Below are 12,964 nucleotides of genomic sequence, written 5' to 3'. Positions count from 1 at the left end.
ATCACCTTGTGGGTGATGAGCGGGACAGGGGGAGGCAGTGCACGCTGAAGAAGGGTTAACCTGGGCAGCATCCCTTTTTAAATTAAATGGCATTTTACAGGCTATTAATTTTGACATTATTTCCCGTGGGGCATAATAGTCTAGAAACACCTTCAGTTTCGGAGGAACGCTGCTTGTTGGTGTGGGAGGCAAGCGACACACAGGTTCATACCCTCCGGATACGATACGCTATGTCTGGGTGTCTGTCCAGGCGGAGAAAAGGCAGCAACGTTTCCGTGCAGACCTGGGACTCATAGTTTGTGCGTGACGTGTCGCTTGCAGCGAGTGAATCAACATGAGTCACTTTTCTGCATGGCCCGAAATGCACTCCTCTGTTTTGTGTGACTTCGCGGCTGCGAAGGGCCGGTGGGCAGGGATTTCCTCCTGTTACGTGGCGCGGGGAGCTCGGTTTTATTGTGGTGTCGGCTCGGCGGGAGGTGGGGCTGATTTTCTGTGCTTCTGTGGTTTCAACCTGCCTCACCACCTGCACTGCTGCGTGCGAGAGTACTCGGCCGTTAAACCTGTGATTGCTGCTCGGGATCCCAGCCCTTTCACCATGCTCAAAGCCAGAATCTTTGGCAGGATTGTTCGGTAGGTGTTTGCCTGCTGTGGGCCAGGCTAGACCTTCACTTGGCTGAGCCGGGAGAAGAGACAACAGTAGCCTCTCATCACTCTGGCTGTAACCCAAGCCTTGCCTCCTGAAAAGACCCAGCTCAGCGTCTGTACCTCACGTGTTGGGTTGATGTTTCCGTGTCGGTTTATCCCCCTGTGTGGGTAGTTTCCCTGTGAGGGCAGCTCCCGGTGCCGTGCCTTAGCTGACTTCTTCCCAGTCCTCCTAAACATTTGCTCTTTGTGGCCTTTCCAGGCTCGGTTTAGCTGGGATGAAGTCTTTGCAGTGCATTCAAAGAGACGATCTAGAGAGCTGCTCTGCAGCAGCACTGGGGCTTCCCCAGGCACCACAGGCAGCTTTAAAAGCAGCTTGTCTCGCTTGGGCAGCCAGGCACCTCACTCTCAACCGACTGCTGCTGGTCCTGTCCTCTTCCAGCTCCTGTGCCAAGCAGCCGCCTCGTCCTTCCCTGCGCTGGGACCCCCGCAGACCCACTCCCCTGTACCTCTGCAGCTCTTCTCTCTGAGCAGTTAATGACAAGAGCTTGGTTTTAATTCCTCCACCCAAATCTTCTTGGGAGGGCAGCGTCCTGTCTTAGCATGTGCACTGGTGAGCAGCCAGCCTGGGCTTTTGGCTGCCGTCCTCGGTGGAGGTACACTGGAGAGGTGCTGTCGTGGTTGCCGTCAGCGCCAGCGGCAGAGCTGTGCCGCATCCTTCCCTCCCTCTGGGCGAATGGGCAGTGTTTGCGGAGCGGGACCTTCCTGCCGAGGAAAGCCCCTGCAGCCCCTCCGACGCTGAGAGATGATGAGTGAGGGATTTGGGTCATGGATTATTTTTTTCTTTTTTTTCCCTTTTCTAGAAGCGGGGCAGGCGAAACTGCTTGATCATGCTGTGCTGCTGCAGGTGATCAAAGAACAGCAGGTACAGCAGAAGCAGCTACTTGACCAGCAGGCAAAACTGCTGGCTGTAATTGAAGAGCAGCACAAGGAGATCCACCAGCAAAGGCAGGAGGAGGGAGGAGAGGAGAAGCCAAAGCAAGGTAAGGACATCGCCAAAGAGCGTGACCCCTCCACGGGCTGATCGCTGCTCAAAGCAGCTTTAAAATCAGGCTGGAAGAGATCTGAGTCCCTTTGGCACGTGGCAGAGTCCACTCTGCAAAAGCCATTCCTGTGTCTGACTTCCGAGGTGGGGATGCCCGGCCCCTGATCGCAGGGATAACGCTCTCCCCCACGGCTTTCCTTGTTTTCCTGTGTGGCTGTTGATGGTGTGATCTCTTCTCCTGTCCCCTGTTGTGCAGAACGGTGTGGCAGGAGAAGGGAATCTCTCACTTGTAAGAAAAAGCTTTCACATGTTGGTTTTTGTTCTGCAGTGGAAACGCAGCAGGAGCCCGTCGTGCCTCTCTCCAAGAGCAAGGAGGACGAGGGCCCTGGAGCTAAGCAAGAAGCTGCTGCAAAGCTGCTTAGCAAAGAGCTGTTGGAGCAGCCCGCGCAGGGCCCGGGCAGGCAGCCTGCTGACTCCGCGGAGCAGCGCAGGGGGACTGCAGGAAAGCTGGAAGAGGCTGGGCACAGACGTGAGATTCCTGGGGTTCCTCCCAAGGAGCGGAAGGTGCCGCCACAGGAGAATGACAGAGCTGTTAAAAATCCCGTGGAGAACTGGGATCCCCTTCCCGGGGATGCCCAACACATTCCAGCAGCCAGAAACCACCTAGAAAAGAAGCCCTTGGCGGAGGATTTAGGAGGAGATCATGAAGCCAAAGCTGGAAGAGACGTCCATGAGAAGAAGAATTCCCCGAAAGCTGTGGAAGTAGCTACAGCTCCCATCCAAAGAGAACAGCTGGGGGCTGCCAAAGCTCAGGGAGCAGCAGGAAAGAGCCTGGAAAGAGACTCAGGAACAGACCTTAAAGCCAAAGCACTGAGTCAGGTGGAGCCCAAAGACCTGGCAGTTGCGCTGGACTCCTCCAGTAAAAGGAACGTGGCAGAGAGCGAGCAGCACCTACGGGAGCGTCAGAGAGGTGCAGACAGCGAGGGAGGCGAGGGTGCTGGCAGACGGCAGCAGGCCTTGCAGAGGGACCCAGCTGGCAAAGGGGAGGTGAAGGAAGAAGCTCCTCAGGAGAACGTGGTGGATGTGGCCCAGGACCCGCAGGGAGGTCTCCGGAGCAAGCAGAGGCATGGGGATGGGGGTCTCTCAAACGATGCTGAGAAGAAACAAGGCCCTGAGAACGCTCCCGCCCAAAAGCCCGAGAGAGGAGCGGCTGCCCAGGGGGACCAGAAGCTGGACCACGATGTCAAACCGAACCGGGACCTGAAACTGCAGGCGGACCTGGACCTCCGCCGGAGGAGGCGGGACCTGCTGCCTCCTGAGGAGGAGGAGGAGGAGGCTGCACAGGGAGTGGGGGTCTTCATTGGCCTGAACCCCCTTCCAGATGTGAAAGTAAACGACCTCCGGAGTGCTCTAGAGACACGACTAAACCAAGTTGCGGAGGGGGCTCAGCAGGTGGTCCACAGCCGGCAGATCAAGCAGATGACGCAGGGGGACGGGAGCGTGTGAGCGGGGTGGTCGCGCTCGGTGGGTGGCTGCGGGTGTTGGCCACAGGCACGAGGCTGAGGAGCTCCGTAGGGAAGGTTCAAGTTAACCAGCTGGTTTTTTGGCTGCTGTTGCTCAGGCAGTGGTTGGTCTAAGCCGGCAGCACTTTGCTGGACGCAGTGCTTGGACCCACGGGATCTCCTTGGACCTGTGAGCACCGTCCAGGGAGCTGTGGGCTTCTTGAGTCTCTGCGACGGTAGCACCTCCCTGCGTGTGCTTGCAGGTGGCTGAGGAGATGGCAACCGTGAAAGAAAAGCTCCTGCTGTCCTCTGGCTTTCAGAGGTTGCCGTCTGCCTTGGTTCCCTGCCAGGCCAGCTTTCAAGGACCTTTTTCAACATCTCGTTCATATCGAATTGCCTTCTCCATCCGGCTCTCGACTCCCCTTTCAGAACCAAGGTGGTTGTCCGCGAGGTTCCCCTGCCTGCTTGGAAAGGCTTCTCTGGTGCCTGCCTTGGGTCCCTTTGCCCAGGCTGCGCGGGGCTTCGGGGCAGAGGTCTGGGGCTGCGGGAGGAGGGGAACCGGGGATCGCGCATCTCGGGAAAGGCTTTATTCTGGAGAAGCATCAAGCGATGAGTTGAGGACCAGCTTAGCCAATTGCTTTGGTGTTTCTCTTGAAATGGGAGCTGTTAGTCTTGCATGTTTAGGAGATAGTTGTGGTTTAGGAACCTAGTTTAGTAGAAATGCTGCCTTAAACGGGCACAACTGCTGCTGTTGTGCTGCCTCTACTCCCAGGGATTTAATTGGTTGGCCACACACTAGCAATAACACGGAGCTTTGCTCTCGCCGCCCTCCCCGGATGCTCAGCTCTCATCTCTGCTTTCAAGCTTGACTTCTCCTGTCCAAAGTGCATTATGAAGTTCAACCCGGGGGCTGCGAGCTGCCCCCCACCCCAACCAGCTTGATTTTTCTGCAAGAGGTGACTAATTTGGGAACAAAAGACGTGGCTTAAAAGGGCGGACTCGGGGGCTTGGCTCGAGCATACCTACCTCTTCTCTCTGTAACGCGGTGGAGCGTGTTTGTTTTGTGTGCGCTTCCCAGCCCCCCTCCGCACCGTCTTTTACATCCATAGATGTCAGTGCTCTGCCCCTGGAAATGTATTTTTATGAGCGAGGAAGGGAAGAGCTGCTGTGAGAGCCCTGGTTCATTTCAGGCTCCCAGACAGTGATTCATCCCTTTGGTTTTGTTTTTTTTTGTTTTGTTTTGTTTTTACATCCTGACTTGCGAATGTAAGAAATCAAATCCCAAAGCTCTCACTAGAATGGCTGAAATTTCCCAGCCTGGAGTCTACAGACCTCATCACTGTGGTGGTTTTTATATCCGTATCTCAAAGTGTCTTTGGTAAACGAGCCTCGTCGGGTTCGTGTCCGATGGGACCTCGCAGAGCCAGGGATGGGTCGTTATCGGACACGCGGGACTGCCACCTCGGTTCTGGTCACTCGGGAACTCTGCTGCCGCCTGCCCGGGACGTGTGCCTGTTGCTCGAAGGATGTCGTCTTAATTTCTCATTAAAATGACATGGAGCCACAGGGGCAACAGCCACGAACTTGGGCGTACTTCTGCAGGAGGACCACCCGCGCTACTTCTCTGTGACTGTCATGGCCTTAACCCTCAGGACTCCCCCATCGTACGAGTGAGCTTCTCCATTACGCTGTCTTAAAGCACAAGCAACGTGGCCGGGAGTCCTGGAGCCGCTCCGCAGCCGTCCTCTCCATGTATCTGTTGGGGCAGGGACGGCTGCGGGCTCTGGAGCGCGTCTCCGAGTCCTGCAGCGGGCAGACAGGCCCAGGCTTTGTCCCCTGCGGCACCGACCGGCCTTTCTAAAGCGCGAGGGAGCTGGAGCAGGGGCTGGATCTGCCCCTTCCTGCCCTTCGCTGCCTGCCAGGGTCTGTCCTGGGCAGCGAGGGCAGGGTGAGGGCAGGCTCCTGCCCCACGGGGTCAGACCTGCCTGTAGCCCCGACCTGTGTTTGTTGGCGTTGTCTGCGTGAACACAAAGGACCAAAGACGCTCCTGACTTTCCTCGGCGGCTGGGAACGGCGCAGTGCGTGGGCACCCCCAAGCCGGGCTGGAAGCCGACAGGAGCTGCGGTTGTCTCTGCCTGCCAGGGACTGCTCGTACTGGGGTGGAGCGCTTGGCGGGAGAGACTGGAGGGGAGGCTGAGCTGATCAATAAAATAAGCTGAAGCATTTTGATCTGAATTCTCCCGGTTTTTAAATCAAAAAAATAAGAGATCGGTAAGCCTTACCCAGCCACTGGGCTGCGGCTCCCCGGGGCGGGCAGCGTCTGCCTCGCTCTGTACCTGCGGGGAGTTACACTGCGGACGGAGGAGAGGCTTTTGTGCTTTCTTTTGAGATTTGCTCCTCCCTGGTGCGGGGGAAGAGGAGGGAAGGCTGCAATCCGGTGCACGGGGCCTGGCTTGGGGAAGAAAACGCCTCGTTTGACATTCAGGGGATCAGGCCCCTGCAGCAGAGCTGCTGCCAGAGCGGGAGCGGGCGGCAGGGATGCGGGCTGCCTTCCCCAGGCACCCGGCCGTTCCCCGAGGTCCGGCCGCCCCGGTGTCTCGTCTCACCTCTGGGGCCGCGGTTCCTGCTGCTTTGGAGCTGGGAAATGGGTCCGAACGTGGGGCCGCAGGCGGCGAGAGGAGGAAAAGGGCCGGGGCTGCTCCCTCCGGGCCGGGTGGGGCTGTGGTCCCTCTCCGGGGCCGGGCCGTGGCCTCCAGCAGCCCCGGGGCTGGCGGCGAGCAGGGCCGGCGGGGGGCGAGCAAGGCCGGCCGGGGGCCCCGCCGCGCTCTTTAATTCTGTAATTTAAGGACAAACCGTGGCGGGTTTTTTCAGAGTTTTTATTTTTCCCGAAGCGTCTCCAGGCCGGTGCGCGGGTGCCGGTCACTTCGGCGTCGCCTTCGCCTGCAAAGAGTCGCGGTTCAGGCCGGGCCCAGGCCCCGCGGGCCGCCGCAGCCGGGCCCGGGCCCGCTCCCCCCCGGGACCGGGACCTACCGCCCGGGCGAAGCAATCCTGCAGCGCCCGGAACTCCTCCAGGCAGGCGTCCCGCCTCAGCTCCGCCGTCCCGGCCGCCGCCGCGGCCACGCACCGCCCGTAGGCAGCCGCCTGCGGGGAAGGAGAGGGAACCGGAGCGGGGCGCCGGGCTCACCGGACCCCGCCCCCCCTCCCCTCCCCGCCTGCCCCGGAGCCGGTCCCCGCCCGCGGCCCCACCTGCTCCCCGCAGCCCGCCAGCAGCGCGGGGAAACGCCGCAGCCGCGCCCGGGCCCGCAGCCAGAGGCCCCGGCCCGACATCGCCCCCGCCGCCGCCGCCTCACGGCCTGGGCGCCGCCATGATGATGCAGCCGCGATTGGCCGTCCGCAACCGCTCATCAAAGAGTGGCGACCTCGCATTGGGCGTCGGTGGGACGCCCGCCCCTCGGGCTCGTCGATAGGTGAAATGGTGCGTCTATCAAAGCGCGCTCGCGCTCTGACTGGGTGATAGCGGAAGGTCGTCCCCTCCGCCTTCTCGGGTTGGTCGGATCGGCCTGCCGAAAGCGTGGATTGGTCACACGCGGCCTCCACCTCCCGAGCCCCTATTGATTGGTCGCTCGTCGCGGGCAGCTCTGATTGGCGGAGGTGCCGGTTGTTTACTTCCCCTCTCCCGCCCTTTTGCCACCGGCGTCAGCCTGGGGGGCCACTTCCACCCGGAGCTCCGCCCTTCCTCGCCGATGACTGGCCGAGCGGCAGCGCCTCGCACTCTCATTGGTGCGCAGCGCCTTCCGGGGGGCGGAGCCGTGAGGCCGCTTTCGGGCCGGGCAGGGCCGGTGCCGGGAGTGTCATGGCGGCGCCGCTGAGAGACCGGTTGAGTTTCCTGAGCCGGGTACGGGCCGGGGCGGGGAGGGAAGGGGGTGGGGGGCTGCCGGGGGGCGTGACGTCACTCCGCCACCCGTGATGTCATCGCTGCACCTTCCCATCTCCCACGCTGTCAGAGCCCGGGCCCCTGGGCCTTGCCGTGGCACCCCTTGCCCTGCCCTTCCACTCTGATGCCATAGCTGTGGCGTCACTTATTTCGAAGGCCGTGATGTCAGCGCAGCGGTGCGGTCTCACCGGGGTGGCGGGGGGGGGGGGCGGCGGTTCTACGGTGGCCTCACGCCGCGCTGGCGGGTTTCGCGGGGCCGGGCCCCCCCCCGGGATCGGGCCCCCCCCGGGATCGGGCCCGGCCCCTCACCCCGTCCCTCCTCCTCCTCCAGCTGCCGGTGCTGCTGAGGGGCACGGCGGACGACGGCGTCCCCTGCCCCGGTTACCTGTTTGAGGAGATCGCCAGTATCCTTCCAGGGAGCGCGGAGGGGCCCCGGGGCCGCTCCAGGCCGCGGGGGCCGGGCTGGGGGCGGGAGGCTGCGGGGCTGGGCAGGGGCGGAGGGGGGAGCGGTGCTGCTGCCCCCCGAGCCGGGTCCCCGCGGGGAGAGCAGGATCCCTAACCCCCGCCCCAGAGATCTCCCACGAGTCGCCCGGCAGCAGCCAGTGCCTGCTGGAGTACCTCCTCAACCGGCTGCAGAGCAACTCCTGCCACGTCAAGCTGAAGGTATGGCGGCGGTGGTGAGCGGGGGCGGCTGCTGCGGGTTCCCCCCGGCCGCGGAGGAGCCCTGGGACTGGGGTGATGGGCCGGGGCGTGGGCATGGCTGCAGGGCCGGGGGCTGGCGGGGCAGCCGTGACTCGGGTCTTCTCACCCCGATCCCCGCGTCTGCAGGTGCTGAAGATCCTGCTGCACACGTGTGCCCAGGGCTCCCCCCAGTTTGTCCTGCAGCTGAAGAGGAATGCCTGCTTCATCCGGGATGCAGCAGGTAATGGGGTGAGGAGCGGGGGAGCTGGGGCAGGAGAGTGGGGAGCAGCTCTGCGTGGTGCTGGAGAGCTCAGCCTGGCTGCGGGAGAGAGCCCAGGGCGGCTCCTGCCTGTGGGGGCTGCTCCAGAAGCCAAGCGCTGGCCGGGGCCAGGGTCCTGCCCCATCCTGCCTCGTGCCTGGGAGCTGAGCGTCCCCCAGCCCTCCCAACCTCGTGCCTTGCAGTGTTCACTGGGCCCCCAGACCCCCTCCATGGCAACAGCTTGAACCAGAAGGTCCGGGCGGCCGCGCAGGTGAGTGCCAGCCCCGTTCCCCCTGTGCCAGGCGGACCGCTCGGGCCCTGCCTGGAGCTGCAGGGCAGCTCTGCCTGCCAGACCCCCGCCTCAGCGCCAGGCCGGGGTGCTTGGCGCTCCCCAGCTCTTTGCCCACACACCCGTCTCTCCTGGTAGGACTTGGCCAGTGTTCTCTTTTCGGATGCACCGCTCCCCCAGCCTGCCACGCTGCCCACCCGTCCCCTGCCTCCTGCGGGTAAGTGCAGACCCCCCATGGCCCTGTCACGTCCCGTGGGCCATGCTGGCAGCGCCGGGCCAGTCCCTTCGGCTGGAGCGGTGGGTGTGCAGCTTGTCTGCTGGCCAGGGGGGCTGTTTGGGGGGGAGGGCAGGGTGCTATGGGCCCCAGTGATGGGTGCCTGGCTGCTGCTCCTGCCCCACTGCGGGCCCTGGCTCTGCTCACTGAGGATGTTCCGCAGCTCTGGCCAGAGCAGGCTGCAGGGTGCTGGGTCAGAGGGAAAAATGCGCCCCAGGGGAGCGGGGGACACTGCCCTGGCCCCGGCTCCTCCCAACTGCCCCAGACCCTCCCCCTGTGCTTGCAAGGGGGAGGAACAGCCATGGAGGGCGACCCCGAACGCCTGTGCTCCCTCTGAGCGTGGCTTGTGCCTCCCCCAGGCATGGGCTCCAGCCCCAGCCCCTGCGGCTCCTTGCAAGGATTTGGCTTTAGCAGTGAGAAAAGCGGCTCCGGTAAGTCCTGGCTGCGCCCTGGCCTGGTGCTGCCCCTCGCCCCGCGTGGGTCCCCTGCTCGGTTCTGCCCTGCCTGCGTGCCGTGATACCGCAGCCCCGGGGGTCCTGCCTGGGGTTAGACCAGGCTCCCAGCGTTCGGAGACGCGTGACCTGGTTGCCGGCTCTCTCGGTGGGTGTTTCTCTCTTGGCGGGTGTTTCTGGGTACCCCCTGGGTGCACCCTTTGCTTTGTGCAGCCCTCCCCTTTCCCAAGCCGTCTGACGGGTGCTGGGGCTGGTGGTGTGGCCGCGGAGCTGGTAGTGGGGGGCTCCGCCAGGTCCTTCCTTGCTGGGAGGTGTGACGGGGACGTGGGAGGTCGGTTTGTGCCCCCTGTCCTGTCCCAGTAGCTCCCAGGTTATTCCTCGCCCCCCTTGTCCAGCCAAAAGTCCCTCACAGCCCGGTCGTGCCTGCAGCCCGGCTGCTGGGGCTGCTCCTCTCTGCCGCCATGTCCCTGCCGTCCCCTCGTGGCACCCTGCGAGGTGGTGGGTGCCTGGGGGCTGGGCTGGGCTCCCCGGGAAGCGCCTGATGCCCTGGCCTCTGCCCAGCTTCGACGGGGGAAGCCCTGCTCAGCACCATCCAGCGAGCGGCTGAGGCGGTGGCCCACGCTGTGCTCCCCAACCCGGAGGGGCCCCGGCCTCGCCGCAGGGAGCTCCACGAGGACGCCTACCAGCCCGTGAGAGCCCCCTCTCCCGCCAGGAGCCCAGCCAGGGCTGTGAAGCCACCAGCGGCCACTGCAGCGCACAGCACCCGAGGTAGGTCCCCCCGCCACTGGGCTAGGGTGGCTACTGGCTGCTGGGGGGCCTGGTGGGTGTCCCCACGAGGTACTGGGGCTGGTTTGGGGGTCAACACCTCCCTGCTGCTGTCCCCGCAGTGAGCCACCAGCCAGGGCTGGCTGGGGGTGGCTGGGAGGAGGCGGACAGCGGGCACAGCTCCCAGGACTCCTCACAGGGGAACGGTGACTTGAGCCGCACTTCGGACTCTTGCAGCAAATCAGGCAGCGACAGCCACTCCGGGGCCAGCCGGGAGCTGACCCACGTGGCCGAGAGGTGAGAACGGGGCCCTGGGGGGCCCTCCTTCCCCCGGGACCTTCCCAGATACTTCCCTTGTGTCCAGGAATGGTGCCCTCGTTTTCCACACCACTAATTTGAGTCCCCTGGGCTGGATTCCTCCTGGCGTGTTTGGCCTCCCAGCCTGGGCAGCCCGTGGGTGGGCAGAGCCATGGGCAGGGGAACTGATGTGGGAGGGACTCCCTGCCCGCTGGAGGGTGGTGGGGTCTGCGCTGGGACCCCAGGAGGGAGCAGGGCTGGCTCCTGTCCCCACCGAGGCGTCTCCCTGGGCAGGGTGGACGCTGACAGCCTGGGCGACTGTGTGCGGGAGGTGAGCCTGGTGTCGGCGCTGACCCGCGGCGCCAGGGTCTTCCTCACCAGGGAGGAAGCACAGCACTTCGTCAAGGAGTAAGTGCCCAAGGCAGACCGTGGGTGCTGCGGGGCTGGGCAGAGAGCGCTGCAGGGGCTTCGAGGGGCAGCCTGAGCCCTTCTCACCCACCCTGGCTACCTTGGCCCGGACCTCTGGGGCCGAAATGCTGCCAGGCAGGAGGGCTGCCTGCTGCTGACTGGCTCCTGGGGCTTGGGGTGCTGCGTGTGGCCAGCGGGGCCATAACCCCTTCCCCTTGGCCAGGTGCGGGCTGCTGAACTGCGAGGTGGTGCTGGAGCTGCTCAGCCGGGCGCTGGAGGACCCCAGTGACAGCGTCCGCATGGTGAGCGCGAGGCAGTGCCGGTGTGCTGCCGGCGCCTGCCCGCGGTGCTGCCCGCCCCGGGCAGTGCCGCTGCAGGCACAGGGCAGGGGGACGGAGGGGAAGAAGCACCGCCGAGCCGGGGTGTTTCGGTGCCTGTCCCGCCTGCCGGGCTCAGCCGCGCTCTCCTCCCCACAGAGATCCATGTGCGCCATCTCCTCCCTCATGTGCTCCGACCTGCTCTCCCTGGACCAGATCTTTGCTGTGACTCGGCAGCACCTGCAGCAGCTCAGCCAAGGCAGCCCTGGCCCCGTCGCCAACCGAGCAACAAAGGTGACTCCTGGGGCGTCCCCATGCCCTCTCCCCGGGGCAGGGGCTCCCGGGGACTGGCCTGCCCATCCTCAGGGACACCCAGCTCTTGGGAGTGGTTCTGTGTGTGGGAATTGTCTGCCTCTCCCAGGAGCGGGGAGCCTGGCGGGGTGTGATGCTCCCTCCCCAGGAGACAAGGCTGAGCCCTGCGAGGGGACAGCGGGGCTGATTCCCAGCGCTGGGAAAAGGTGCCGGGGCTGGGCCCCCTTCCCAATGCCGCTCTCACTCCCACCCATCCCACTCTCCTCCCAGATCCTGCGGCAGTTCGAGGCTCTCTGCAGAGGTCAGCCCTCCCCAAAGAGCACGCGTCCGGACTCGGACTCCTCCGCCCTCGCCGTGGGCTCAGCTCTGTGCACTGGGGACCTGCTGACGGACATCCCGCTCCTGGCAGGCGAGAGCATCCTCACCCCCCTGAGCGCAGCCCCGCTCCCCGTGGCCGCGCCGGCCCGTGATGAGGAGCAGGGGGTGGAAGCGGAGACCCATGGGCAGCCCGGTGCCGTGGTGCCAGCCTGCCCCTGCGAGCAGGAGGCGGCGAACAGGCTGGCAGGGGACTTGGTGGGTGCCGCTGCGCCCTCCCGCAGCCTGTCCCTCTTCGCCGGCATGGAGCTGGTGGCCCGTCCCGGTGCGGTGCTCTGCCCGGACTCTCCGCCGGCAGAGCCGCGGACACTGTCCCAGCCCCAGGACAGGCAGATGGACGCAGAGGGCAGCCGTCAGCCGTCAGCCTTCGCCTTTCTCAACATGTAGCTGCCGTCGGGCTCCCAGGGGGCTGCGGGGGCTTTGCCCTCCCTCCCTGCGGGGCCTGTTGTGCCATGGCCTGCCTGGGGGCTCCTCCGCGGGTGGCCAGCTGCTCCCGCACCGGGCTCAGTGGGGATGGGGGCCCCGCGCCCCCACCTTCCCCCGTGGCACCCCAGGATAAAGCAAACGAGCAGCCCTACGCGCTCCGTCCCACAGGGGCGAGGGAAGGGGGGCTGCCAAGGGGACACGGGGTGTGAAATGGCCTCGGGGGCCAGGGCTTTGATAAGGTTAGAGCATCCCTCTTGCTGCCTTTTAGTTGCCAAAAGTCCCCGGTTTCCCGGGGCCGGTGGAAGGGCACGGCTGCTGGCCCCCCTCGCTCGGCTGGGCTGCGAGGGGGGAGCCGGGGCGGAGATCTGCCGGGGCTGAGCTGGGGGGCGGTTTGGGGACCCCCAGCATGGCCGTGGGGCGCTCCTGGGTGGCCCACTGCCTCCGGCCTCCCCTGGCCTCAGCGGCTGCGGCGGGGGGGGAGAAGGTGCCGTCCCCAGTGGGGCCGGGACCCACCAATAAAGCCCACGCTTGGGTCTGGGAACTTGTGACTTCTTCCTGCGCCGTTGCTGGAGCCTGCCCCACGGATCCCCCTGCCCCAGAGCTCCCCCTGCCCCACGGATCCCCCTGCCCCAGAGCTCCCCCTGCCCCACGGATCCCCCTGCCCCACAGCCGGGCCTTCATTTCAGCTCCATCTGCCCCACAGCATCTCCCGCCCCTATGGGGCGAGCCCTGCCCTCGCTCCGCCCTCCTACCCCGGACCCCGCCCCTCTTCCCTCCTTGCCCCGCCGCTCGGCTCCTATCAATGATTCGCCCCGCCCCCCCACCCCAGGCCCCGCCCCTTTGTCCCTGTCCTTTTACTGACGCGGCTCCATCAGGCTACTCCTATATCCCTGCCCTCATCCCAACAGACTCCGCCCCTCTCCCCTCCCTCATCACCAGGAGACGCCCCTCGCCCCGCCCCCCCCCTCGCCCCGCCCTCCTCCCGC

At 64.9% G+C, this 12,964-nt stretch overlaps 3 protein-coding genes across 8 annotated transcripts in view; 2 read left to right on the top strand and 1 right to left on the bottom strand.

Annotated features, from left to right (window-relative positions):
• The window catches only part of SLC38A10 (solute carrier family 38 member 10), a 39,018-nt gene extending 33,594 nt beyond the window's left edge, over window positions 1-5,424 (top strand). For both annotated transcript variants that reach the window (XM_087750940.1, XM_087750939.1), the window contains 2 exons: window positions 1,506-1,685; window positions 2,016-5,424. In XM_087750940.1, the coding sequence (XP_087607066.1) occupies window positions 1,506-1,685; window positions 2,016-3,193 (1,358 nt within the window). In that variant the 3' untranslated portion in view covers window positions 3,194-5,424. The remainder of the gene's footprint in view (window positions 1-1,505; window positions 1,686-2,015) is intronic.
• A 625-nt stretch (window positions 5,425-6,049) lies between these two features.
• NDUFAF8 (NADH:ubiquinone oxidoreductase complex assembly factor 8) lies at window positions 6,050-6,610 on the bottom strand. The gene is made up of 3 exons (XM_087750952.1): window positions 6,436-6,610; window positions 6,220-6,330; window positions 6,050-6,129 (listed from the first exon to the last, which is right to left on the bottom strand). Exons 1-3 carry the CDS (start codon window positions 6,592-6,594, stop codon window positions 6,109-6,111), a joined length of 291 nt encoding a protein of 96 aa, XP_087607078.1. The 5' UTR covers window positions 6,595-6,610; the 3' UTR covers window positions 6,050-6,108.
• Window positions 6,611-6,943: 333 nt separating this feature from the next.
• TEPSIN (TEPSIN adaptor related protein complex 4 accessory protein) lies at window positions 6,944-12,559 on the top strand. Of its 5 annotated transcripts, none has more exons than XM_087750951.1 (13): window positions 6,944-7,084; window positions 7,455-7,527; window positions 7,695-7,786; window positions 7,952-8,045; window positions 8,243-8,334; window positions 8,491-8,569; window positions 8,986-9,057; window positions 9,640-9,846; window positions 9,966-10,140; window positions 10,435-10,548; window positions 10,772-10,850; window positions 11,025-11,159; window positions 11,448-12,558. In XM_087750951.1, the coding sequence occupies exons 1-13, from the start codon at window positions 7,043-7,045 to the stop codon at window positions 11,937-11,939; spliced, it is 1,746 nt and encodes a 581-aa protein (XP_087607077.1). In that variant the 5' UTR covers window positions 6,944-7,042; the 3' UTR covers window positions 11,940-12,558. The 5 variants fall into 5 exon arrangements, with proteins under 5 accessions (XP_087607077.1, XP_087607074.1, XP_087607073.1 ...); XM_087750947.1 differs by having other exon boundaries at window positions 6,945-7,084; window positions 8,267-8,334; window positions 11,448-12,554; XM_087750948.1 differs by lacking the exon at window positions 10,435-10,548 and having other exon boundaries at window positions 8,267-8,334; window positions 11,448-12,559.
• Window positions 12,560-12,964: the final 405 nt, after the last annotated feature.

The sequence above is a fragment of the Nipponia nippon genome, unplaced genomic scaffold, assembly GCF_047370975.1.
Source record: "Nipponia nippon isolate SJK-2023a ecotype South Korea unplaced genomic scaffold, ASM4737097v1 scaffold_14, whole genome shotgun sequence".
NCBI classification, from domain to species: domain Eukaryota; kingdom Metazoa; phylum Chordata; class Aves; order Pelecaniformes; family Threskiornithidae; genus Nipponia; species Nipponia nippon.
The sequence above is the reverse complement of the archived record's forward strand: the minus strand, read 5'-3'. Positions and strand labels throughout refer to the sequence as shown.